The sequence below is a fragment of the Elaeis guineensis genome, chromosome 12 (assembly GCF_000442705.2).
Source record: "Elaeis guineensis isolate ETL-2024a chromosome 12, EG11, whole genome shotgun sequence".
In the NCBI taxonomy this organism is placed as follows: domain Eukaryota; kingdom Viridiplantae; phylum Streptophyta; class Magnoliopsida; order Arecales; family Arecaceae; genus Elaeis; species Elaeis guineensis.
In genome coordinates this window covers 10789935-10817571 of record NC_026004.2, presented here as the reverse complement: position 1 = coordinate 10817571, position 27637 = coordinate 10789935, and the positions used below count along the sequence as shown (strand labels likewise).

The 27637-nt window shown below is 37.4% G+C and overlaps 3 protein-coding genes across 6 annotated transcripts; 1 reads left to right on the top strand and 2 right to left on the bottom strand.

Moving 5' to 3' along the window:
• Positions 1 to 460: 460 nt before the first annotated feature.
• LOC105055250 (F-box protein SKIP23-like) lies at positions 461 to 4361 on the bottom strand. Of its 4 annotated transcripts, XM_073246335.1 has the most exons (4): positions 2963 to 4361; positions 2816 to 2851; positions 2091 to 2182; positions 461 to 719 (listed from the first exon to the last, which is right to left on the bottom strand). In XM_073246335.1, the coding sequence occupies exon 1, from the start codon at positions 3971 to 3973 to the stop codon at positions 3227 to 3229; it is 747 nt and encodes a 248-aa protein (XP_073102436.1). In that variant the 5' UTR covers positions 3974 to 4361; the 3' UTR covers positions 461 to 719; positions 2091 to 2182; positions 2816 to 2851; positions 2963 to 3226. The 4 variants fall into 4 exon arrangements, with proteins under 4 accessions (XP_073102436.1, XP_073102435.1, XP_029123621.1 ...); XM_073246334.1 differs by having other exon boundaries at positions 2091 to 2851; XM_029267788.2 differs by lacking the exon at positions 2816 to 2851.
• Positions 4362 to 6118: 1757 nt separating this feature from the next.
• On the bottom strand, positions 6119 to 11501 carry LOC105055251 (putative F-box protein At5g55150). The gene is made up of 2 exons (XM_010937021.2): positions 10238 to 11501; positions 6119 to 6443 (listed from the first exon to the last, which is right to left on the bottom strand). The coding sequence occupies exon 1, from the start codon at positions 11379 to 11381 to the stop codon at positions 10242 to 10244; it is 1140 nt and encodes a 379-aa protein (XP_010935323.1). The 5' UTR covers positions 11382 to 11501; the 3' UTR covers positions 6119 to 6443; positions 10238 to 10241.
• A 3453-nt stretch (positions 11502 to 14954) lies between these two features.
• On the top strand, positions 14955 to 24946 carry LOC105055252 (serine/threonine protein phosphatase 2A 57 kDa regulatory subunit B' beta isoform). The gene is made up of 2 exons (XM_010937023.4): positions 14955 to 16687; positions 24458 to 24946. The coding sequence occupies exons 1-2, from the start codon at positions 15503 to 15505 to the stop codon at positions 24785 to 24787; spliced, it is 1515 nt and encodes a 504-aa protein (XP_010935325.1). The 5' UTR covers positions 14955 to 15502; the 3' UTR covers positions 24788 to 24946.
• The last annotated feature ends 2691 nt before the right edge of the window (positions 24947 to 27637 follow it).

Genomic DNA, 27637 nt, shown 5'->3' with positions numbered 1-27637 from the left:
AAGCCACATGATAAGATGAGGATTCTTAGATCCTCTACATGTAAACATGAAGTCCATCATTAGTCTGTAAAAGAGAACCATTTTAAGCGCCTAAAATGGAGGAAGTGTTTTTAATTTATACACTGAAGTGCAGTTTCCCGGTTTTCAAGTACTCTTATATAAATTTATCAAACAAAAACAACCAGATATTTTGAAATAAGAAAGACAAAGAACCAATGCATCATGCTCGACAAGAGATACCAAAAAGGAACAGAAGCAAACAGAAGTGGATCATAATAATGAAATCATATGGTAAAGGTCCATCCAACATTCCATATCCAGTTATCAATAAGATTAATATTGTAATTAAGCTAGCCATGTTAAACCGGTCAGCAAGGCAGTATTTGCTTTAGCTCTACAGCATGATCATAAAGCCATATAACACAGAAGTGGTTTCAGTCCATAAGTTAAAATTGCAATTTTTTGTTTTTGTCATCTCTTCCATAAACACATGCATAGGAGCAAAAGTAAATTAAACAAAGAAATCATGTAGGAGAGGACCATCCCCACATTCCTCAATCAGCAATCAATAAAGTCACCAAGGATGGTTATACCAGCGACAATAAGCCTATACAACAACACAGTACTTGGGATCATTACATAACATGCATCATAACAATAGGATGGCTTATGAAAATCTTCCTTTCCCTTTAAAGTAGAGTTCCCATCATTATCCAGTCCTGAACACAGAAAACAATAATGAAACAAAGACAGCATGAAAAAAAGAAGGTGGTTTATTGTTAACCACCTGGATAAAGGGAGATAAAGGCACCCAAATGCGAAAGTACATATAGACAAGCAAACAAACAAGGCAGCTAGGAATTTTTAAACAGATAAAATTTTCCAGTTTTAGGCTGTCATGTGTAACGTCTAAAAACTTCCCAATCAATCTTGTACTAAAAAGTTAAGACAATGGAAATTCTTTCCTTCAGTTGTTGTTATCAGGTCATAAATGAAATCAAGTGTTTGTTTACCAAGCAAATAAGAAAACAAGTTACATGAAGTATAATAGGGGAACTGACTGGAATATTGATGCTTAAAAATGTCAAAAAGGAATGCTCTTTTGCCTCTGTTTAGGTGGTCAGAAGAAAGAAGTTGCAGACAGAATGGCAATACAACCAATACTTGCTTGATTAAAAGATACACACTTTTCATATCTATTCTATGCTGTTGGTAAAATGTGCATTAATATATTCAAAACAAGTAGCACGTTAAAAGAATTAGGAAATTGCATGCAGAACAGAACAAACTGGAAGGCTAGGTTTTGAGGTCCAACTCCACAAAGACATGGAAGAAAGGAATTGATACATATACTGGAAAGACAAAGAAATGGTAAAACAGCATATCATCATAACACAATAGAACTGGTCCTGCATGAAAAGTGACTACCTAAACGTCTACACTGATTTGTTGGCTATTTGGACTCTATTTACCTTACAAGCAAGCATGCATCACTAAATTTTTTCAATTACTTAAGTATCCTATCTTGGACCACATCGACTCAAATCAGTCACTTGAACTGCAATATTTGACAGAACACTTCATTGTAGAATTGAATCCAGACTTTTGTTACCATACTTCTCATCAATTTACACTCATTATACTTAAAGTTTGTGTTTAGATGGTTAGAAGTAATTAAAAAGTAACCAAAAAATTGGTGCTTGTTTTACACAATCAGTAATCTATCTTTTGAATGCATTCTTGTAATGTCTAGACATCCTTTTCATTGTTTACTTGGCTATCTAGACCATCTAATCTAATAATTAAAAACTTCCACGATACTCAACATGTTCAGCGTAACTACTTGAAGCCAGGCAATGCTGAATCACCTGTTGTAGAAGAGCAATACTAGTTTGTGGAGAAGACGTCCTTTAAAGGTTTGATAACCAGTAACTGATCAAAGATAAATAATAACTGACCAGAGATAAAACAATCTGATGGTTATGATTACTTGATATAGTTAATTGCAAGCACAACAGGAAAAAAATACAGACAGATTTTTCTTTCTGAGTTATGATACTCCAAGAAAGCATGTCTAAGAAAGCACTAACCATTTAAGCTCCTCATGCATGAGGTTAGAATTGGTTGTTACTGTGATTTGATAAGTCATCATGTAGCTGAATGTACTGAGTCCTGCATCATGCTGCAAGTTGAAAATTAATTATCCTTTTGGCATTTAACTTTTTGACAAATCATCTCCTGCCTCCAATTAATTGCCCTTGATTAGGAAAAGCAAGTTCTTGAATCAAACTTTGCACAATCAAGCGAAAAAATGAAAGACATGCATAGGTTTACAGCTCATTGTTCCTCCCTATATGCAGCCAACTTGTAGCAGCTGACAAAGCAAAATTCAAGTAAAATACCAGCTGTGATGCATCAAAGTCAATGTATGATGGTGCATGGCCATGTGAAGCTGTTATGTGCCGCTAATTGACAGCATTCATTGTGTCTCTATGTAATTAACATACTAAAAAACTGTTGATATTTGGATGTCTGTGAGCCATCCTGTTTTCTTGAGCTATCAATGTCAATCTTTTCATTAAATATGCCAGTTCCCTGATGGAATGTTTTGCATTTCCACTTCCTTAAGATGAGATTCACCTACTTAAATCATATTCTGAAGACTATGACTTTCTCACTCTGGTTTGATGCAGAATTTTAATTTATGCATTACCTGTTTAACTGTTAAATGCAAATGCAAATTAGAACAATCAATTCTTTAAAAAAGGTAAACCGATAGAATTTTCATCATCTTAATTGCTTAAAATAGAGAAACCTGAACAAATAGGAAGACATGGAATTGGATAGTTACCTGCAACAAGGACATACATGGAAATTATCCAAATTAAACTCGAGCCAATACCTGGCTAGTAGAAGTCAGGTTTAAACCAAAAAAATGCTCTTGACAACATCAAGGACTTACGAGATGATCGTGGCCGCTGCAACAGCCAATGAGACAATAGGATGTGTGAAACTCCATCTGTTATGTCCATCATCTGGATGTGGTGATCCTCTCCATGTTCTCTACAACCAGGTTTAGAGAGATATATACAATTCCCCTTGCATCCATGGAGCTCATGGCCAAGAAATCCTGTGCAGAGATCATGGGACAAGAACAAGGTGTTGTTGCCCAAGCTACCAACCTTGGACCATGTCAAGTTCTCTCTCGAATCATCACACTTATAAATTAAGGGATCCTCTTCACCATCCAGATTAACATACAACAGCAGCAGCTCACCGTTACATTCCAGAAGTTTGCATGGCTTGGAGCAAAACGGCAGCGTAACTGGCTCGATAGCATGATACCTTCATCACGAGAGCCAAACTCGAGGGCCAAGACATCTTCATCATGATCCACGGCATAAAATCTGCCGTTCCAGAATGCAACAACTTCGCAGATTTCATAGGAAGTCCGGAGGGGAGTCCACACAGCGTCGCCAGGCCAGCAGAAGACGAACCGTTCGAAGCCACTTTGTTTAGCCATCACTATGCACTCGGAGCCCGAGTTTGGTACCGATGACATGAACACATCGCTGATGTAGTGATCCTTCATCAACTCGTGGAAGTCGAAGTCGAGCTCTTGGGGGGCGGGAGGGAGGGGGTATTGGACTCCGGTTATAGGGTTGACGAGGGAAATGGACTTGGTGGTATCGTCGATGAGGGCGAGCCAGCCGCGCGACGCGCCGCAGATGGTCTTGTTCCGGGTTGACTCCAGCCGGCGGAGGGGGTGGACGCCGCCGTCGGAGCGGTCGAAGAAGCGGAGCTCGGCGGAGTCGGAATTGGATGGGAGGATAAAAATGGGTGGGAATTTTTTGGGTCGGGCGGCGGAGCGCCAGTGGGTGCAAACCAGACGGAAATGGAAGTAATCGAGGCAGCAAGGAAGCTTGTCAGAGATGCGTTTCAAGAGGTCAGGAATCATGGTGGAGCAATCCATGGATGGGTTCGAGGGAGAGAAGGGGAGAGGTCTGGGGCTAGGGTTTCCGATGATGAGGAGATGGGAGAGGAGAGGGTTTCAAGAAATATAAAGGAGGGTAGCATCCTGGAGTGGGAGGAGGTCAACAAGTGGCGTGGAGGGATTGGGAGGAGATACGCTCCTCTGCCTTCTCTCATTTATATGTCAGAAAGCTTTCAAGAAGAGGAGATATGGATGAGAGTTTAACTGCATGAACTCCAAAAAAATGCACAGAAATTTAACGTCATTGGTTGGGCAGCTTCTGGAAAGGTTTTTTTCCAGCCCGTCGCCCTGTTCTGGACGAAGACCGCACTCTCAATTCAGAGAGAGAGAGAAGCTAGCAAGTAACAAGCGAGAGAGGAGTAGGCTTCAGAGGGAACGAGTTCCAGGAGCCGGTGGCTTTTGTCATTTTTATTGAGAATAAAAATAAGGAAAAAAAAAAAAAAACACGGTTGGGGTCACGGGGTCCAACAAGCGTATTGCGTAACCATGCAGCAATAATTATAAAATATTTAATAAGCTTATGAAATGCAAATATTTGCTGAGGCTCACAAGATCACGGGCCATCATTCTCCAAATGTGGCTATGAGAAATCAAACCAAACCTCTAGCATAAATATATACAAATTGGACAGACTTTGGATACAGTACAGGGGATCTCACATCGTGCACAATGGCTGTCCATGCATCATACTCATAGGCTTGGCTTGATGGATGCGAGCATATCATGCTACTTTCGGTGCTACTACCAATAAAACCAGTCTAAGTAAATATATATGCAACAACAAATACAACGTCATTTATTTTTTCTCGTAAGAAAGCAGCTAAAAATACTGTACATTAGCAATGTTACCACGTCTTAAAAGAGAAGCAATGCTAGGAGCTTATTAATTAATTGGGTGCTTTCTACTCGGATGAAGTCTATATGCTATCCAAATTGCGCCATCATAATGTTACCCACGGTATATGACACTTATTATGAATCGTAATGATTCTAAAGAGTGATATGTATCGCCTAATTTGATTACTATCTTTTTTCGATTGTGGTATGTTTCCCCCAATTTATAGGATATATAGTTGAAAATAGATTTTCTCATGGTGAGGCAAGGGCATCCTCTAGCATGCCTAGAAATTGATAAGAAAATGAACCTAAAGGATCAAGGACTGTCATATGTGCTTTTTCTGCTTTGCAAAGTGCTCTTGAAGTGGCAGTGTATCATAGGTGCTTTTGGAACTAGAGATTTTGGTTACGGCTTAACTACAGATTTGGAACTTGATAAAAGATGTGGTACACGGGTCCAAGGAGTTCATTGCTAGTTAATAAAATTGACCGTATCTGATTTAGAAAAATACTTTTTTTTTTCATAGTTAGCAGATCCACCATTACAAGAAGAGCTGGATTTTGAAATTGCTGTATCAAAGTATGAATGTCTTTGCCAATTTGTACGATATAAGGATGTCCAGCTACTTAAATGGAAAATTGAATTTTCTTGGTAAGGGTAGGATGGAAGAAGAAAGCCAAGTATAAAATATTAATCTGAAAGTCAAGTATAAAACTATAATCAGTACAAATTAAACACAAAGTGACGGCTAACAACAGGCAGACTTACTTTATATTTATCCTGTTCTCTACATACATAAGAAGTGTACAAGATGGATGCGTGGACTTCATTTTAAATAGTTTGTAGTGTAAATAAATAAGGCCTAAATAAGTGTATCCTTGAAGTGTAATATAGAATTAATAGGAAAAAAAAAAGATGTAACATAGTTAGCATAGGTAGTTATATAGCAACGAAATGGTAATAGTAAGGTTGGAAAGCACCGGAAGATGAATCAATGGAGATTCTTTTACAGGAAGGAAATTTGAGTGAGTGTGCGGCTTTGCCTAATAGCCATCTCAAGTTGTTTCAGTAGATTGTGTCCATTTTCTCCCCAGTATGAGTGCCATGTCTCAAGCATGTTCCTGAGAATTCATATTATATGCACTGTGAAAATAGACCTGGATTGGGTTCATTTTTTGCAGATATTGAAGGCTAGGACATCATCATGCATGTGAGGAACAAAACAAAGTAATTTTGATGCTCCAATATATCAAGTATCACAATTACTTTGAAAACACATAGGACTCAAATAGAGATATAGAACTTGATAATAGAAGAGGTTCAAGAGTCAAAGCAGATAATTATTACAGTAAAATTGTTTGATAGCTGATAACACATAGGAATCAAATAGAGAGGTAGAACTTGATAATAGAAGAGGTTCAAGATCCAAAGCAGATAATTATTATGGTAAAATTTTTGATAGCTGATAAACTATAATGCTATAGTTAAAAAAAGACTCATTAGAGGGCTGTGATTGTTGCCACCAGTTCCCTAGCTTGGTGTGAACAATCCCAGAAGTGGTAGATTTGGCCAAGTTTACTAGCAGCGTACCGTCCTCTGAACATCGTCCTTCTGATAAACACAACAAAAAACATATTGAATAATAAGATAGCATCAAATCTTCATTTCCCTGCAAGAGAGAGTTCCACATATCAATCTGATTCTTCTGAATACAAGTTCCATCGGAACTGGAAATAGCATGAATTTGAATAATTCCAAGAATAGAGTCAGAAATTTTAACCTTATACCAAAAGAATTTTTTTTTTTTTAAAAAGGAAAGAACAATAGGAAAGAAATTTTGATACTATGTAGGTAAATAAACCAATCTATGATCCGTCTTCTTTCAGACTGCTGAACAAGCGATAAAGCAACTGAAAAATCTTAGCCAACAACAATTTAAATTTTACAATTATTTCATTTTATATAAGCAGCAAAAAACAAAAAAGATCTACAAATACCATCATCAGATAGGTATCTAACAAGCTTAAGGTATCGAAGTAATAGTTTCATGGTCTCCATCTAATTTCAAAAAGAATAAGGTATGTCAAAATTTGTGAAATTTGGTAGGCAAGCATATTTTTCTGCGTTGGCATTTCCCAAAAATTTATATTAGTCCAAACTGAAACATGCAAAAGGCATCACATCAACATTTTAGAAATTAGACTATTCAATATTCAATATTATATTCAAGTGCAAAAATTGCTATGTTACGCAATACTATTGCTAACTCAAGTTACATTAAGCAAGAGATGGCATGAAAATATTGTAATAGTGAAAGGAATGTCAACAGGAGTTTTTGTCGTAGTAAACATCACTTCAGATGCATTTTCGATAGAGCTATTTGAGTTAATATATGAGAAATGATGAAGCATAGAATAAAAAACATTTAGAGGTGAAATATACAATGGCCTCATAGAGGATGGATCTTGGCACAACGATAAGATTGCTTAATCAAACTAGGTGTCACAGGTTTAAAGCCTTTTTGCATATAGAGATAAAGCTACATTGCCATAATCGCATGAGCCTCATGTATTGTAACAATGTTTTTTTCTACATAATGGTCTCATATGAAAAAATAGGGAAATAAGATCTATTATTGAAAAAAAATAAATAAAGGAGCACCAACACACAATAGTAAAACAAAGAGGGAGAAGAACTGATATAATTACCTATACATAAGTATAGTGCATACTTATATATTATTTATTTGTAGAGTTAACTTCTATATCCTTTAAACCATATTTTGTAATATAATAAGCTTTAAATAAAATTGTTTCTTTTCTTTTGATAGGTAATTTATATCTCAACTAGTAGATAAGAAAATGATCTAAATGTTGTGATGCGGTAGCCACATGAGGGTTATAAGTATTGTGTTCCAACCATAACCCATGTTCCATGTTCGAAAGCCTTTTCCAATTTCTATTACTCCATCAACAAGACTCTTCTATCTCTCCCTCCTCCCTTCGCTGTGTGCTACGCTCATCTCTAGTCCCTTCACCTTAAGCTATGTCATCATCCACTTTAAGCCACCTCATCTTCTTTTGATTTTGCTTTTCACCAATCACCCCATCGGCCACTCTATTAGTTGATGTTACCTCCTTCATAGCCATCAATGAACTTGGTTGAGCCAATGTAGAATATATACAAGCATAATGACCTAAGATCCTACCAAACAAAGCTAATTGGAAGATGTTATTGGATTCCTTAATTCTGTATAAGTACCCGAGATCTCATAGTACTACATAATGAATATGGAGCTGAAAGATATTATTGGATTCCTTAATCTTATATAAGTACCTAAGATCTTTTAGTGCATAATGAACATGCATGGAAGTATAAAAAGCATGCTTGTATGAGCCATTATTTGTAATGACCCAAGACCTCCTCTAAAAAGTCTAATAAGAAAATATTATTTAGATTCCTTAGTCTTGTATAAGTATCCAAGATCTTTCTAGTGTATAACTGATGTGTAACTAAATACATGCATACCCAAGTTCTCATAATAATTCAAGCTTAAGCCTAGCCTAGCCAACTCATGCAAAGTTTGGGCAAACATTATTCATGAACAAACAAAGCTTGAGTTGACCAAACCACCAACAAAGGAAATGTCAGAGAAGTTAATAATGTTATAGCATTCAAAATAGGATAATGCATGATGACATGAAGCCATTAAGCATCTGCTTATTGGGTATACTCATTGTGTTGCTATGAGATCACATACATAGATAACTTGTGAGGTCTATTAGGAAGCCTAAGCAATCTATCCACCTAGATCTCATATACAATGGAAGATAAAAGGAATGACAAAAATGAAAGAGAAGAATCCCGCACAACTATGGAAGTCCCCAAATCACGTGATCCTAGAAAACAAAAAAGAGAGTGCAAAATTAATTCCTAGCTTATGACAAGTGACTTTTGTTATATCAATTTTTCAAAAGTTGTATGGCCCAAAGTTTCCAATATGACTAGGATTTTCTATCCCCATTATATGGCAAAAGTGCACAATATTAGAATATTCATGTCAAAGTACAATGATGCATGGTCGCATACAACTACCATCTATATGCTAATTGGTGGTATTTGTTGTGCAGTTATTATTTTTATATACTTGCAAACTTTTTAGGGCTTTTTTGGAAGCTCGACCAAACTATCGACAAAATAGCACCTATTTATTAAAAAGGTGAGGAAAGCGACAACGATAGATATCTCAAACAATCATGCAACTCAAAAATTTAGGATGTCGTGATCTTCGTAAAAGGTGATTTCTATCGTACTCGTTTCTGAAGATGTATAACCTTAAGTTTCTTTTATTGTTACTAAAAAAGCAAAAGCCAAATAAGGTAATAATATTAGAGTATTGAAGTCAAGGTACAATGACACATGACCAACTAAAGCTATTAAGTCTCTACTAGTAGTTGAACATATTGGCATGGTGCTATGTAATTCATGTACATGGAGAACTCTTAGAGCCTATTTGGAAGCCTAAGTAAGCAAATCTCTTATAGAATGGAAGGTGAGAGAAGCGACAAGGAATAAAGAGAACAATCTCTAGCAATAAGATATGTCCCAAATCATGGAGAAACTATTGCATGCATTAGGTGCAAGCGAACTAGGGCAAATCCTGAAGTATATGGATGGTGGAGAGCACTCAATCGGGAATCGGTGAAATATAAGGGGGCACATGAAGTGTTATCCACCATGGGATTTTCGTGGTCCAATTGCACCTGGTGCATGCAATATGGAGGCTGGCCAAATCATGTGATTTTGAAAAGCAGAAGATGCAACATTTCTACGAAAACGTGATTTTCGATTTTGTACCCATTTTTTCGGAGTTGTATAACCTAGAGTTTTTGGTATCCTTAAAATTCTCTATCCCCATGATATAACTCGAAATCCTAAATTTCAAGCCAAATACATGGAAAAGCTGTCCTAGAATCCAAATTGGGCCTTGGTGTTTGGATCCAGGAACCCTACTCATATTGTGTTACTATCATGAATCTTTTCATTAGATTTCAAGTCAAATTTTCAGTTTTTGATGGAATACTTTGCATCTAAACTAGATCAACATGAGACTTGCCTTAAATAAAATAATTTAAAAAAAAAAAAACTTTTTGGACTTCTAATTTCTTAGTGATGTAGATTTTTGTGCATATGACTCAAATTGTTAACATACAAATGCAAATGATCAGAAGCAATCCAGAAATACATTAACACAAAGAAAGCTCATCGTCTTAATTAGCATGAAATGGAGCAATCTGCAAAAAACTGAGTAATTGAACTGGATTATTATCTAGAACAAGCTGGACAAGAGACACGGGACAAAATCCAGACATATAAACATAAACTGGAGCCAATGCAATACCTACCGAGCTAGAAGAAACCAGGTTTCAACCAGAAGACAGCTCCAGATGGATTCGAGGACCAACGGCACGATATCAATTCCGAGCTGCTGCTATCTCCGATGTTCCTCAACCTGATGAAGTGAACAGCCTCTTCATGATCACTAGATTTAGAGATGTACATGCAATTGCGCCGGCACCCACGGAGCTCGTGTCCGACAAAACCCGAATTGGAGTCCTCCGACAAGAACAACGTTTTCTCTCCCATGGTATCCACCTTGGTCCATGTCAGCCGACCCTCCCCCATATCAGCCTTGTAGACGAAAGTTTTCATCTCATAATCCGGATTGTCGTCATCCTCCGTGTCGATACCCACCAGCAGCAGCTCCCCCTTGGATTCCAAAAGCTTGAACTGGTCGGGCACCAGCGGCTCCGGCACCAACGAAACTCGAGCGACCCCCGCCGGAGTGGCGTTCAGTTCGCAGACCGCGATGCGCCCGATCCGGTCGACGGCGTAGAAACTCCCGTTCCAGTAGGCGACGCTGTCGATGTTGTAGACGCCGTTGGTTTCGACGAGCGTCCACGCGCCGTCGCCGGGCCGGCAGAAGGCCAACTCCTCGCCGTTTTGGAGGATGGCCATGACGATGCAGGGATCCCCGGAGGTGGCCGGAGGCGAGGAGAGGACGGCTTCCTGGATGAAGGGGCGGTTCTGCCAGGGGACGCCGGGGCGGATGCACCTGGGGTTGGCAAGGCAGCGGTCGATCCTCAAAATGACGCGCTTGGTAGAGGGCTTGGGGAGGTGGTGGGTGAAGGGAGGGAGAGGGACGCTCGTGGAGGTGAGGGGGTTGAGGAGGGAGATGCAGTTGGTGGGCTCGTCGAGGAGGATAAGCCAGCCATGGGAAGTCCCGCAGAAGGTCTTGTTTCGGGCTTCCGCCGGGAGGGGGAAGGAGTGGACGCCGCCGTCGGAGGGGTCGAAGAAGGGGATGGTCTCGGTGGTTGGATCGAATGGTAGGAAGAGAAGGGGTGGGAATTTGAGGGGTGGAGCGGCCGAATGCCAATTAGAGCACACAGAACGGAAGTGAAGGTAGTCAAAACTATGGTCGAGCTTCTTGGATACGCGGTTGAGGAGATCGAGACTAAGAGAGGACCAGTCGGGACTCTGGTTCTCCATCGTTGATCTGAGAGCGAGAGATGGAAGAGAGAGGGGGGGTTTGGGGAGTAGTATGCCGATGGACGCAGAGTAGCGTGGGGAAGTGGTGGGTTTCCGGAATGGTGCCTCGGAAGGGAAAAGACGAGAGGGGAACGCAGGAATAAAACCTGGGGGCTTCGCCGAAGGATTTTACTTGGCATCATACGCTCTCTTTATCTCGTCATCTAAATTGTCTTGAGAGCAGCAGCAAGGGGAATGTCGTGAGTTCATGTGCGTTCCTCCGTTCTGCAACTCCGACATCTGTACGACCGTTGTCCTCTCTGCGTTACTTCTCATTTTATATGTAGTCCTTGCATAGATAATATTTTACATTTAGGTCCTACACTGTATACACAGATTATTAATTTTTGTTTTCATTTGACTCGATTTATTTATGTATAAAGTCATCTATATTTATTTTGAAAAGATATACAGAAAAAGGTCGAGATTCGGCTCAGATTGGAGACGTAATAATTTTTAGTTATTTTGAGATTTGTTTGATTGCAAAAAGAATTGTATTAAAAATCCATTTTTCAAAAGATCTAGGTTAATGAAAGCATTAACCTATTCAGAAGTTAATCATGTTAAATTCCTCTGATGCAAGCGCTGTTATCCATTTTTTTTACTGCAATTTCCTTCTTTTTTTTTTTTTAAGTCGCCATCTTAACATACTTATCAATCCACACTTGCCTAATTATTTCACCACAATTTTCAACAGTAGGAAGAGAAGTAAGATGAAAGCAAAATTGTGCATATAAATGATAATCATGTATATGGAGGGCGACTCTACAGTACGAACAAGTAATAAGAATCCAGGTCCCATGACTGTTGGTAGATGGGATGCTTACGTTTGGCGGTTGGTCGGTTCCAATCCTGTTACACACACCAGATACGGCACCTCCATGTAGTCCCTTGTTCTCAAGAAGCCCAGCCTCATTAGACATGAGATGCAGCAGCGGCCATTTGAGCATCCCCTGCTTCCATCCTTCCACAACACCATGATGATATATTGAGTGGCAAGAGGGCATGCAAATCTTCCTTCAATATAAAGTTCCACATAACAACCAAATCCTATATTTCAAAGTTCAATCAATTATAGAGAGAGCACAAATTTGAACGGATGTAGATATATAGAGTTACAGAACCTAGACTGATATATAAGTTAGGGTTGAGCACGAATCGGATTCATTTGGATTGAGAGAAAAATTTCATCCGATCGAACCAATCAGATTGAAGAAAATTGAATCCACTACCGACTGTTTATTGTATATAAACCGTTTGAAACTGAAGTGAATGGCTTGTAGTGGGTTTGGATGGATTGTATTGGTCTGGACTTCAATGTTGACGCAATATTGATTTTAAATCCAATATTGACTCACTTAAATTTATTTATTTATTTTTTATCAATTTAATATAAAAAATTTAAACTTTATAAGTTATAAATTTTGAATTTATTTTTGAACTTATATAAAATAAAATAAAAAAAATAAATTTATTAATTTGAAAGCAACTACATTTGAAAGTTTTCACTTTAGAATTGTTTCAAATTGATGTACTTTCATCAATAATACAATATTAATATTTTCATAAATCCAAATGGATGACTCGGTGTCTTTTAGAATGAAGTATTGAAGTCTAAACAACATCGTCCCAATGAAAATGAGTTTATGAATTACTACATTGATTGGGTTTGGTTTCATATGATTTAAAAATGTAGGAATCGAATCCGACCATAAATAATCGATTTTTTATAAATTTCAATTCGATTCTATTTAATTTATATCTTTTAACTGAACGAAAATTGATATTTATTGGATCGGATTGAATGGATTTCTTCAGATTTTAGTTATTTACTCAGTCCCAATACAAGTTATATAACAGAAAAAAAAAAAATCCTTAGACATATTGGATGGCTTAGCCTCCCTTATATCTAAAGAAAGAAAAGAAAACAAAAAAAAAAATAAAAGAGTTTAAAATATATTCAAAATACAGTCATCTTTTTTCTAACACCGGAAAAGCAGAACCAATGAAAAGAACTGCAGGACACAACTTACACTTTGCAACTATTTCCTTCAAATGAATAAGCAACTGGATCCGCAAATGCCACCAATAACCAGGTATTTGGTAGGCAAGCATCATTTATATAGACTTATTTTGTATTGCCTTTTTTGTTCCCAACAAAGAAAAATGATGCCATTCCTTAGTGATTTATCCAAGCACATATTAGTACATACAACAGGAATCACATCAAACATATCAATCTAAACGTATGATTGAACTGTTTGCCAACTTGGTACAGCAGCAAAGAAGACTCTTTTGAAGCCATAAAGAAATAGAGGAAAAAATGGCAGGATAAACTTTTGTATTACTGAATCAACACATCAGTGGTGGAAAGTCTACTTGATGGATTGTATACCTAACAAATTGGTGTTTGTAGTAGATGATCTCCTAAGGTATGTCTTAGTAGATCTGCTTGGGTTATAAACTGAGAAATGGTTTGGAAAAAAAGAGAACCATCAAGAGTGAACAAGTTACCTGCTGGAATACATAATAGGATCACATATAAGCGATTATTGAAACAAACAATTAAAAAAAACAAACAAAAAAAAAAAAAAAAAAGGAAAAAGAAAACAGATCTCTTATCGCTGTAACTAAATTAAGGGCTATAGTCACACTGAAAAAGAAAAATCCAATCAAAATAACATTGGGAGCGGACATTTTATACAGATTAGAAGAATCCAGTTTGTCCAACACAATCATAAGGACTTGGAAAACTTTGTCATCAACCTTTTATCAAAGGAATACAGGAGAATCAAACTTTCCTTCAAAACATATTAATTTTGCTTAATATGCTTCCAGGAGAAAAGCAATTCACTTTAAAAATCTATTCAATCAATCAACTATCTGACTAACATGCACTGCAGGTGTGGCAGATCAATCAAACAGGAAGTTTGCAATTGAACGAGGGATGTTAATATACCAGGCCTGACCCAAGATTTTGCAAACTTTTCCACCCCACCGGCCCAATGACTCACAGGCCATCTCTCTCTCTCTTCTGCCCTCCTCCACCCCAATTGTAGCTTGGGTGTTGATTGGGTTTGGCCGAGTTGGTCACAGGCATGGGTCCTAGGAAACCTGTTGGGCTTCAGATTTGCTCCAGCTCGTCCTAGGATTACGCTTTTGCTATTATAGTTAATTTGGACCGTTCGTTGAATGTGACATAAACGGTACATTGTTCCTTTGTCATTTCCATGCGAGTACGATACAGAAAGGTTCCTTTATCCAAAGTGCAGTACTTCCATTCCTATTTCAGACCAGATACGTAACCACCCGAGAGGAGACTATGGTCTTACATTGGAGAGAAAACGACAAACGTTACAATGCTAATAATAATATAACAGCACACAAATAAGGTGTCTTAACCAAGTAAACAACCTCCAACTCTTAAAATAATAACACAAATTTCAATCCTAGCTTCTTTCTAACATAGCGTGACTATAATCATTTTTTATAATAACCACTCACACCATTTCATTTGCTAACAACCATGATCATCGTCATTATATCTTAATCAACCTCCCAACATCAACGACAACATCCTCCTCCTCCCTCCTCCAATCCGTTCATTAACCAAATCCAAGTGCAATCCAACCCATAATGAAATGTTAATCACATAAAAAATACAAATATCCCCCATTTTTAAATCTTAATCTTGGTTTTCCTCTTCTTTAATCTTTTAAAAATGAGAGAATTATCCTTGATCTCCCTCTCCCCCACCTCCCCTCTACCTTCCCTTCCCTTCCCATCCCTGTCTGCTTTCCCCCTTCCTTCCATTCCTCTCCCTTTTTAATCCCTCAATCATTGTTTATATACACACACATATATATATATGGGATATATATAAATTTATTTTTAGATTAATTAATTATTATGGATTACCTCCAATTCCTCCTCCTCCGCTCTCTTCTCCTCCACTCGGATCCATGGCCTCTGCCTGCTCTCTGATATCATCCCCCAATTAGGGTTTCGTTCTCCGGCAATCCCTCTCCCTGGATTAGGATTAGGGTTGGGATTTCGGATTCGGAGAGAAAGAGAGGAGCAACATGTTCAACAGGATCATAAAGCGGGCGAACCGCAAGGTTCCCAAATCGGACGCCAGTGAGCCGGCCGTCTACCCCTACGGCGCCACCGCCGCCGGAGGCGCCCCGGTGGTCTCCGCCTCCAACGTGACCGTCAACCACGCCTCCCGCACCACCCTTTCCTCCTCCGTCGCCGGCGCGGCACCTAACTCCCACCCTCAGGCCTCCTCGGGCGCCGCCGCCGCCGCGCAGATCGAGGCCCTCCCCCTCTTCCGCGACGTCCCCGTCCCCGAGCGCCAGGCCCTCTTCCTCCGCAAGCTCCAGATCTGCGCCATGGTCTTCGACTTCTCCGACACGCTCAAATCCGCCCGCGAGAAGGAGGCCAAGCGCCAGACACTCATCGAGCTCGTCGACTTCGTCCAGTCCGGTTCCGGCCGAATCACCGAGCCCGTCCAAGAAGAGCTCGTCCGCACCGTCGGCGTCAACATCTTCCGCTGTTTCCCGCCGGCCTCCCATGAGAACACCGGCTCCGAGAACGCCGACCCGGAGGAGGAGGACCCCTACCTCGATCCTGCCTGGCCCCACCTCCAGCTCGTCTACGAGCTCCTCCTCCGCTACGTCGTCTCCTCCGACACCGACACCAAGGTCGGCAAGCGCTACATCGACCACTCCTTCGTCCTCCGCCTCCTTGACCTCTTTGACTCGGAGGACCCACGCGAGCGCGAGTACCTCAAGACCATCCTCCACCGCATCTACGGCAAGTTCATGGTCCACCGACCCTTCATCCGTAAGGCCATCAACAACATCTTCTACCGCTTCATCTTCGAGACTGAGCGCCACAGCGGGATCGGCGAGCTGCTCGAGATCCTTGGGAGCATCATCAACGGCTTCGCCCTGCCGATGAAGGAGGAGCACAAGCTTTTCCTCGTCCGGGCTCTCCTTCCGCTCCACAAGCCGAAACCGGTGGGCATTTACCACCAGCAGCTATCCTACTGCATTACCCAGTTTGTCGAGAAGGATTATAAGCTTGCGGACACGGTCATCCGGGGTTTGTTGAAGTATTGGCCGGTCACCAACTGCCAAAAGGAGGTGCTTTTCCTCGGAGAATTGGAGGAGGTTCTGGAGGCAACGCAGCCCGCCGAGTTCCAGAGATGCATGGTTCCTTTGTTCAAGCAAATTGCGCGCTGCCTCAATAGCTCTCATTTTCAGGTTTGAGACCCAATCTTTTAATCGTGCTTTTCTTTTCTTTAAGGTGAATTTTACTATAAATAAAATGGTTAGGTCTGGCTGGCTTTTAATTATTTATTTCTTGTCATAAAAGGAGAATTTGGATACATTTGTGGTTCTTTTTCCGGAAAAAGAAAAAAACTAATTTCCTGGAAGGTTTGCAAGTTTCACGCTAAGCTTTTGATCTTGCTGTTGTTCTTCAAATATGGAAGATAACTTTTTCCCCATCTATATTATGTGACATAGACAAAGACATTATGATTCGACATGAAGAGGTGGACAGATACTATAGCTTCTTCTTCAGCTGTTCTGGTCCTTATTTTGCAAAATAAAATACTGTATAAGATGTTCTTACATTGTGTCATCGTGTACGAACTTAAGTTCTTTCTTTATTCAGTATGTAAAACCATATTTAAAATTGTTGAGACTAAATGTGTCTCGGCATGCATTTAGATATTATCGCATTTGATAAAACTAGGAAGGATAGAGAAGTTAGTATATTAGAGGAGCCATACAACTGGCATTAATTAAGGACAAAGTGATGGGGAACTAGTTTGTAATATATCAAAATTTGCAACGAGATTTGGGGAAGCTTTGGATAGGAGCTCGACCTTCAATATACAGTATATCAGAGAAGGCATATTAATGGCATTGTGCTCTGTCTAAAATGGAAAATTGGTTAACATGATATGACATGTGCAAGCAAGATGATGAAACCCCTAGTAAGGGAAGGTGCCCTGTATGTATGCAGAGGGGCATGAAAAGAGGGGACCAACTTGATGTATAAGGTTTTAGAAAAAGGTTTGAAGTGATTATAGAGGTTTTAGACGTTACTCTAGTAACTTTAGATTGAGGAAGGGCTATTTTTCAGTCTCCATCCCCTGTCCCTCTGTAATGCTACCTCAGAAACGGCAGATAATGAATTGAAAGAGTAAATTCACTTCTCCCGACCTCTAAAATTCTACACAGAGGAGAACTTTTTAATCCCTTAAAGAGTTCAATCAAGTGCATAAAATAACTAACTCTTTGCTTTTAGGAAGGGGAATATATATTTATAAATTATTCCTCTTTCTGTTCTCCTGCATTAACATTTATGGAGATTGCTATAACTGAAGCCACTGTCTCTAGAATAAGAATGCTTCCAACTTATCTATTGTAAAGGAAATAAACCACCGGAATACTAACTAGATCAGTTGTTAAAGTTGGCTCCCAGTTGAAGTAAACTTTGAGAATTTATTTTATTTGCTTCTGCATTCTGATGTTATGCAGCCTCAGGAATAATTTCATCCTTACTGAAATTGCAAAAAAAATCTGCAATAGATATGGTTCCCAATGTATGCTTGTATTCGTGCTTCATTAAAGAAATAAAATTTCAAGTTGTGTAGTCCACCAATTTTTTATGGGTTTGATGGCAATGAGTTGGATTGGTTTGTTAGGCATTGATTGATTTGCAGAGTGACTCATAATCCATTGGTTGGGACAATATATGCTAAAAGTCACTTCTGAGAGACATTGCTTTAGAGGCTAGATTGCCTAGTAGCTATCTTAGCTTAAGCAGGCCCCTCTATTCCACTAAGGTTTCATCTGCCTAGACAGCCTTCTTATGCTACTCGATCACTCAAATATCATCCAAGTTTTCTGCTTAGAACTAGCTCTCCCAAGTGGGTTGAGTCTGGACTATCTTTATGGTTGATCGGGTATGGGACAAGGTGAGATAATAAGTGGCTTGGCCAAGTAGGTGATAACCTTTGACCTTTATCTTTGACACCTGTGCCCTTGCACCTTACCCTAGTTACGGCTAAAAACTTTTGACAATTCTTGGTTAGTTATTTATCTGCAACTTCAAATCACTCATCATTTAGTAGAGCTTTTTTTGTTGCATGTTGATTTACCGTTCATGTTTTATGGATGATTCATTAATGCTTGATCAATTAATGTTATCGTATGATATGTAGAAAATTTGTCATTTATTAGTTGACATGTCACTTTATACCAAGATAACTCCTTAGTTAAATATCAAATCATTCTTAGTTTAGTTATTTTTTATTCTTTAATTTTTGAGTTAGTCTAAAATTTGTTAATTTGAATTATTTTTATTAGATCAATACATTTCAATAAAGCATGGAAATTTTGGCTTAACATTATGCTCTCTCCCTTGGTCATAAGCAAAATGGATCCACCTTTTATAGCACTTGTTAGATTAGTCATATGGTATGTTTTGAAACAACAATTTTGTTGATTTTCTCTGTTCACAAGTCTCTAATGACATCCCCAATGTTTGATTTTTGACTCTTCACCAGTTAAACATTCAAGTTACCCAATAAGGTCAAATAATTTGGTGTGACCTGGACACTTCAGTTTTTTGGAGTTCTAAACTGTCAATGCTTTTGGCCACTAGGATACAACACAATGTGGATATGGATAGCACTCCATGATGCTCCAAAGATGGAGTGTCCTGCTTACGTCAGCTACAAGTATCAGCACTTCACTTGATTTGCCTTTTCTTTTCTTTTCTTTTCTTTCTTTTTTTTCTGGAATGTCTTGGCAAGGAACTCCCCATTTTAATTTATGATACTTGAATTGTCAACCATATTTTCTAAACGATTTAATCTGAAGTGTCCAAACTCCTCCGATGAAAACAGCTGTATTTTCCTGCAATGATATTCTGGCATGAGTATGTGTTTTCAAAGTGCTTTTGACTAGTCAATTTATGGTAGTCATTGAAAGATATCATATTTTTATTTTGTAAATTGCCTTGTGTGGAGTGTCCTAGTGTTAGGATTTTTGGAGGTTAAGGTGCTGAACACTTGGTATATGATGCAGCCAAGTATAGAGTTAGACTGCAGAATTTAGTTTAATTTGCTCAAATAATTTCCGGATCTGACTTGACCTGATTTTTACCCTTCAAACAGCAAAATAAGCAATTGTGAGTAATTTCAAGGTGCAAAGTAGATAAATAGTGTACAGGAGAGAAGAATAAAGATTAGAGCAAAGTCTGAGTGCAGGAGAGAAGATCGAAGAGCTAAAGTGCTCGATAGAGAGGAAAAAATGTAAATTTATTCAATACTTATCACCAAAAGCTAAAACCGATTTTCACCATCTTGTCTCCTCAAATAACTGAAGACATCGCATGACTTTTAATGACTCTTAATTGACTAGGACATTCATAAACCTTTTCCTACATTTTCCTAACAAAAAGAGCAGCCAATGAATTTTCGTAAAATAGAAAAACTCGTAGTGTCATAGGATTTTATATAGAAAACCATCAAAATCTTTCCAAATTACATTTCTAATGACTTCTGAACTTTCCTAATTGAAGATAGATCCGTAGTGGGACCTTTTGATATTATTCCTATGTAAAGTAGGATTCATAAGCCGAATACAGAAATAGGCTTCGAATTAATTGCAAACATCACAAGACAATATATCATATATAAAGATTTACAGAAAGGACTCCAAGACAATAAAACAGCGGCTTATGTGAAAGTAAAACCCAAAAAATTAAAGCAACTAATTCTTAACCAACTTCAAGCCCAAACACCTGGACTGCTCCAAATGTCCGGGTTACACTATGAAAGTTGGTTGTTTCTTAGTGGGAACTGAATTGGATGTTTTCCTGCTATTTCTTTTCCCCTTCAAGTGCTTTCTCATCTACACTAGATCAAAATGAAATATTATTAATTATTTGTCCTTTTTGTGGGATGCAACACCTTTTGAACTGGTTTTGCTGACTTGTTTTTAAGGTTAGGATTGAAAAGTTAATGCTAATCTTATTAACAAAAGGATGGGCTTGCCAAATTCAATGAAGGGCTCTTGGAAATAACCAATGATGATGCTTTAATTACTACTATTTATATTAAAAAAAAAGAAAAAGAGAATACATAATGCATCTCAAACTTTATTATTAAAAATAAGAATCAGATGAAATTTTCCATCTAAGGTTTCATTTGGAACAATTCTCTTGGATATACAATATGCATTATTAATTTTCTTCATTTGCATATCTATGTTTTGAACTTATACCCTTGTGGATTTATAAGAGGTTATTGTCTTCAAGTGACAATCAATATAAATAGTCTGCTTTGATTTTTTTCAAGATATGCACTACAATTATGAAGTGAATGGAAGAACTTAGTAAATACACTAGTACTTGGTTGCTTAAAAGAGTAGAGTGGAGTTTGAAATAGAAATGATATGGTCTGAATAGTTGATTGTTTTTAAGAAAAAATACTTGTGAATTTAATGGTATCATTTGCATTACTATGTCAACATAAGAAAGTGTCCTGAAATTGTGATTTAAGAGTCTAAGGAATACTTAGCCTCAGGAAAGAGGGGTAGGGGTAAATCACTTGGGATGAAGTCGTAAGAAAGGGCTTGATATCGCTCCATTTTTCATAAAGTGCAGCCCTCCATAGATTGGAATGAGGGACATGATTCATAAAGCTGGCCCTAACTAGTTTGGGATTAAGACTTAGTGAAGTTGAGTAAGGAATACATAACCTAATTGAACATTGGGAGCTATGTGGTGATCAATTAATGAAGATACCTGGAATGTTGTTCAAATAATAGAGGTCCTATTAAGGAAAGTTTAGAGAATTAAAATCATGAATATTTCCAATAGTTATCCAAATTTTAAGGATGCTAAGGAAGTAGTGTGAATATGATTTCATTGTTGTGTGTGTGTTCAAACATTTTCTAGTGAGCCATAAAATATATGGCTGATGGTAATAAAAATAATTAGTTAAATTAATCAAGAGTTTTTAGTATTTTTAATGTATTGTTGATTACTAAATACTGTTATCAAGGAAGGATCTATAACTTAAGGAATGATGAATATCTAGGAACATATGACTATGGTGTTTTAAAAAACAAAAAGACCCTAGGAAACTAGTCTGGCTTTAATGTATAATTATAGGATTATTTGCATGATATGTTGGAATGAGGTAGTTATGAGAATGTGATAATTTTTATATAGGAAAATTATGGGGATATAGACCATGATTGTTCAGAAAATTCTCCAAAATGTTGAAAACTGTACTCAAAAACTGCCATTGTAAGGACAAGCACTCAAGCGTTAGATTTGGTTTTCTTTTTCCTTTTCTAACCAGGAGGAGCCTCACCCCCCTCCCAACCAAAAGATTTATTTAGTTAAGCGGTGGAAAAAAAATTGTAGCAAATTTCTTCTAAATATAACATATTACTAAAAAAGCTTAAATATATATTAGTCAAAACTTATTTGATGTGCATATCATGTAGAAAGTAGATGTTAAAGTAATTGATGAAATGTGTATCTTATAATTAAAGATATTTTAGAAGGGGATAGAATAACGATGAGGATGGCCATCATTATAGTAAAACAAGGTGGAAGTGTGCCTTTCTGCAAGCACATGATCTGGTTTATGATAATATTTAACAAATCAACCTGAAGACTGTGTGTTCAAGGTATCTAGATAATATGCCATATGAAAATAATTACCATTGGCATCTATTCTACATGTTTGTTGTGAACTTCCTAAATATCTTGACCAAACAAGTATGATTGCTCCTTCTCCTCATCATCATCATCGTGGTCGTGGTCTTCGTCATCATCATTGTTGTAGTCATCATCGTGGTCATCATTATTATGATTATTAGAGGAGGAGGGTAGAAGCCATACATATGTTTATTCGATGATGGCATGAATGCAACCCAGGTCTCTTGTATCAACGTAAGAGACTTTGCCAACTAGGCTGGTATGCACCTTAAAAATTATAATTTATTTAAAAGGATGTTGTGGAAGTATATATATACATACACACACACACGCATATATATATATATATATATATATATATATATATATATATATATATATACATACATATACATATACATATACATATACATATATACAGATATACACACACATGCACACACATATATATGCACACACACACACATATATATGTATACATATATACAGATATATATCTACATATATATATACATATATACATATGTATATCTATATATAAATATACATATATATACATATATATATATATATATATATATATATATATATATATATATATATATATATATATATATATATATATATATATATATATATATATATATATATATATATATATATATATATATATATATATATATATATCAGTTTTTCTGCTTCATAAAGAATATCTATTCTTATTGCTATCTTTATCTCCACTATATATGGCTCATATATCGTAACATGATCAGGCATTTGCATGTGGCTGGGCTTGTGATTCTCTCTTCTTCTCTCTATATACCATCAGAATGTTCAACTTGGGAGTATGCCTGTTATTTGACAGGAAAAAAAATGTATCTTGTGGCTGTGAAGAGTTAATACTAAACATTCAATGACTGATGGTACCTCAATCATCAATCAAGTACTAGTTGCAGTAGGCTCATTCATGTGCGCTGCATTTGTCTTCCTTACAAATATTAATACAAGGGTAGGAGTAGGAGTCCTAGCAGAGGAAAGTAGAATCAATACAATTTGATTTGGTTTGGATGAGTGCATCAGTGATGACAAACATCATTTTCCCAAACACAGGTGAAGAGTTTGAACCATGCATAAGAGGGCCAAAGAAGAACTGGTTGGACTTAGTTAAAATTACCAAAGTAGCCTTTCCTTTTATCAAAACTTGGCCTTGGATAACCTGTGCTCGATATCAGTTGGTTGATTTGCCTACCTTCAGATTGCTATTAAAACACTCTCTATTATGGATGTTTGAGAGTCCAACCGGACAAGATGGTGATGATTATTTGTAGGATGTATGCATGGGACAGGGTGACATTGCAACTGATCCATTTTCTAATAACCAAATTTTGTTATGAAGCTAAAGATGACTTAGCAAACAAGAGTGGATTTAATATACAATGTTAGTTTTATATGTTAGTCACAAATTGAGTTTTATAACTTTGGGACATAAGTTTTCTTTGTGCATGGAATAATATTCAGTAGCACGTTAACATTTTTTTCATACAATAACTCTTCAATGTGGGCAACACAAACCTGAACCAAATAATGGGCCAGACAGACTGGCTCTGGGATAGCCTGGGCCTATTTCAAGCTTTAAATGATGTTGTTTATTGACAACTTTCCAATGGCTTTGGTGTAAAATGAAAATAATTGGAAAATTGGACATGATAGCAGGCCTTTCAAAGATAAATATTTTACATACAATTTGTGTGGCCATTCTTCTTTGTTTGCACGTCAACTTGCATGTTTGCTGCACACCTTATTAATGGTCATATCGCCATGTCTTATGATACTTTTTAAATAGGGGAGTTTGTATATTTTGTGCGCTTGCCGTTGCAAGGTGGTTCTGCAAACTTCCATTTACACTCTTGCTCTTTGATAAGCTTCTGTTTTTATGCTGGTTCATTTAAGGCACTTTGAGTTCGATGGATCTTTTGCCGCTTCTCTTTTATGCTGTGGCTTTCTGAAACAACTTCTTCCTTGACCATAACGTGCCATTCATATTTGTTTCCTATAGTAGTAAGCCTTACACAATTCGCCATTTGTTTAGCAAATTTTTGCTATGCCAATGCTTCAATTCCAGAAGGTAACAATTGACCGCACAGATTGCATTACCAACATCGTGCAGAACATTTTCAGCATCTAGAAAATTGGTTGGATAATTCCTAGATGAATGTTGGCTCTTTGTTCTTCCTTTTGTGCATTTTTTTGCATGTGATAAAGGTAAAGATTAATGGCAGGTTGCTGAACGGGCCCTATTCCTCTGGAACAATGATCACATTGTGAGCTTGATTGCTCAAAACCGCAGCATCATCTTCCCCATCATATTTGAAGCTCTGGAGAAGAACATGCAGGGCCATTGGAATCAGGCGGTTCATGGTCTGACTTCAAATGTCCGTAAGATGTTCCTGGAGATGGACAGTGAACTGTTTGAAGAGTGCCAACGACAGTACATGGAGAAAAAGGAAAAGGCCAAAGCCTTGGAAGAGCAAAGAGAGCTCGCTTGGAGAAGACTGGAAGCTGTTGTTGCAGCCAAGGCTGCAGGGGAAGAGATGATCCTAGTCAATTAGGCAAATTTGTGCCCTTCAACGTTTTTCTTTTCTTTTTCCTTTTTAGTCTGTTTACCCTTGGTATTGTAACGTATAATGTATCATTTGTGGATATGCCTCAGATTGTGAACAGTTGCCAAGATTTTTTGGCATTTCAAAGAGATGCGTATTATCTTCAAAGCTCTTTCATCTTGTTTTTATTCGTTAGCTTCAGCCATGACAATCCTTAAGCAGGCACTGTAAATATATGTGGAAGTATGATTTCAGTGTGTTGTACTATTGTATGGTTATGGTCGATGATCAGGCCAGTGCTGCTTGGAATTCATTCTCATGTTATGGGGAACAAACAGACAGCAATTATTTAAGTTTTAACTCCTCCCAGAAACCTATGTTTACTCCGAGCAATGACCTCAAACTGGTGCCCCCCAGTGCAGTTTCGAGAAAACATAGATGCCTTGAGAGGTTTGATATAAATCCAATTTGGACTATTTTGAACAATTAGACAGGTTATGAAGTGAGAATCTGGACTGAAGGCTGCAAAAAGAGGTTAATCAAAAACGCTGGAGCAGTTTTCAATTAACATTTGGCCGCTAATAAACTGGATGGCCAACAGAAGCGCCTGCCAAGCCATTTGGTTGTTTTTTTTATCACAAACCATTTGGTTTATGGAACCACATAAAGGAAAAAAAAAAACAAAAGCTTGGCTGCTCCAACACTTAAAAATAACCTTTTGGTTTATTTGTTGGATTAGAAGCCCCCGTTTAGCTATTCAAGAAACTGCAATCAAGTCAGATTGTTGTGTAGAATCAGATTACATGAACATAATATCGTGTTGCTTCTTATTGACCTGTTAATAAGGCTGTAAGCTGCAGATCAGAATAATTATGCTTCGTACTTCATAGATTCTATTAAAATAGAAATGGGATTTTTTCCCGTTGGCGGAAGGATCTGGATGACAGACTAAATGAAGCTCATTGGCCAATCGATCATGGTAAGGGAATTGGAATCAAAATACTTTGTTATTGCTTCCTATCTTCTTTCCAGTTTTAACAGGTAACAGCTGCCTTTAGGGAGTCAGGACAATCCGCAGAAACATTTGCAGCCAAACATTAGTTAAAGAAGTAGAAGATCCTGAAGTGTATTAAATGAGCCTGGTAAAAAAAAGAATTGTGCCTAAAGTTTTTGACAGGAAGCAGTTCAGGATGCCATATCTACTTAGCAGTATCCATTACATTATCTGAGAAAAAGGGTATCCATCTTATGATATTTGGACATGAATCATAGAAAGATATTAATACTATGGTCTTTCTGAAGCATCCAAATGTTCCTAAATCTTCTCAGTGATCCACTAATTTGCCAGTTATGGCAAAGTACCCGGGTCAGTGACAAAATAGCTGCATTGTTATCGATGATCTTCTGGATCTTAATGAAATGAAAAATCTGGTCTGTCTACGATATCCAGGAATGCTTTTAAAAGTCTATTTGCCTGCACAGTCACGTTCAAAACAAAATAAAACACAGTGCCTTGAATCAGCAACAGAGTTTTTTTTCCCCTGAAACAGATTTAATAGCTCGAGTACTCCTAGATTTGCTCTCTCTTTTCTTTCGATGCGCAACAGATACAACAACATGCACAATGGTAACTGTTTCTGTCATCGTGTATGATTTAAAACAAAAGCTATATCTTAAGTGTGGGTGAAAATCCGACAAGATATGATGCCAATTGTTAGACGACATGGATGAGAACGCCACTTACACGACTAGCTGGAGCAAATTGATGTCAAGGCAAGATGGTGGAGTATCAGATTTACTAGATCTTCCAACTTAAGAATGTAATATCTATTTTTGTTGTCATATAAGATCTTTTTTTTTTTGGTAACAGTTGCCATATAAGATTAAAGCTGAAGCTGTCTATATGTGTGATAATCTGACAATGTATGCTGCCAATTGTTAGAGGACAAGAAAGCAAAAGCCAAATAAATAACTAGTTGGAGTGAATTGATGTCAAAACATATATGTGGAGTCTTAGATTTACTGGATTTTCCAATTTAGAAATGTAATATCTATTTTTGTTATTATATATGATTTAAAACCTAAGCTATTTAAATGCTGCATCGATCCAAAATGACGGGAATAAAAGCCATATTAATAACAAGCTGAAGTGATCGGATATCAAATCATAATGGCAAAGTCTCAAATTTGCTAGATCTTCGAACTTAAGAAAGTAATATTTATTTTTGTTGTCATATATGATTTAAAACTAAAGTTATTTAAGTGTGTGTGATAATCTAATAAGATATGCGGCCAATTGTCAAACAACAAAAATGCTAAAGCTAGCTAAATGACTAGTTGGATCAAATTGATGTCAAAGGTGGAGCCCAAATTTATTAGATCTTCCAACTTAAAAATGTAATATCTATTGCTTTATCGTATAAAATATGAACCTAAAGTTAAGTGTCTATAATAATGCGACGATGTATGCTAGCTAGATGACAAGGAAGCAAAAGCCACATAAACAATTAGTTGGAGTAAATTAACGCCAAAGCATGATAGAGAAGTCTCAGATTTATGAGCTCTTCCAACTTAGAATGTAATATATATCTATTTCTACTGTCATATACGATTTTAAAATGAAGCTACTTAAGTGCATGTGACAATCCAACAAATATACTGTCAATTATTGGATGATAAGGAAGCGTAAAAAAAAAACTATGTAAACAACTAGTTGGAGCGATTAAATTGGCATCCGATCATAGTGGAGTCTCACATATACTAGATTTTCCAACCTAGGAATGTAATATATGTTTTGTGTTGTCAGATATGGATTAAAACCAAGTTTATTTATGTGGGTCTGACAATTCGACAACATAT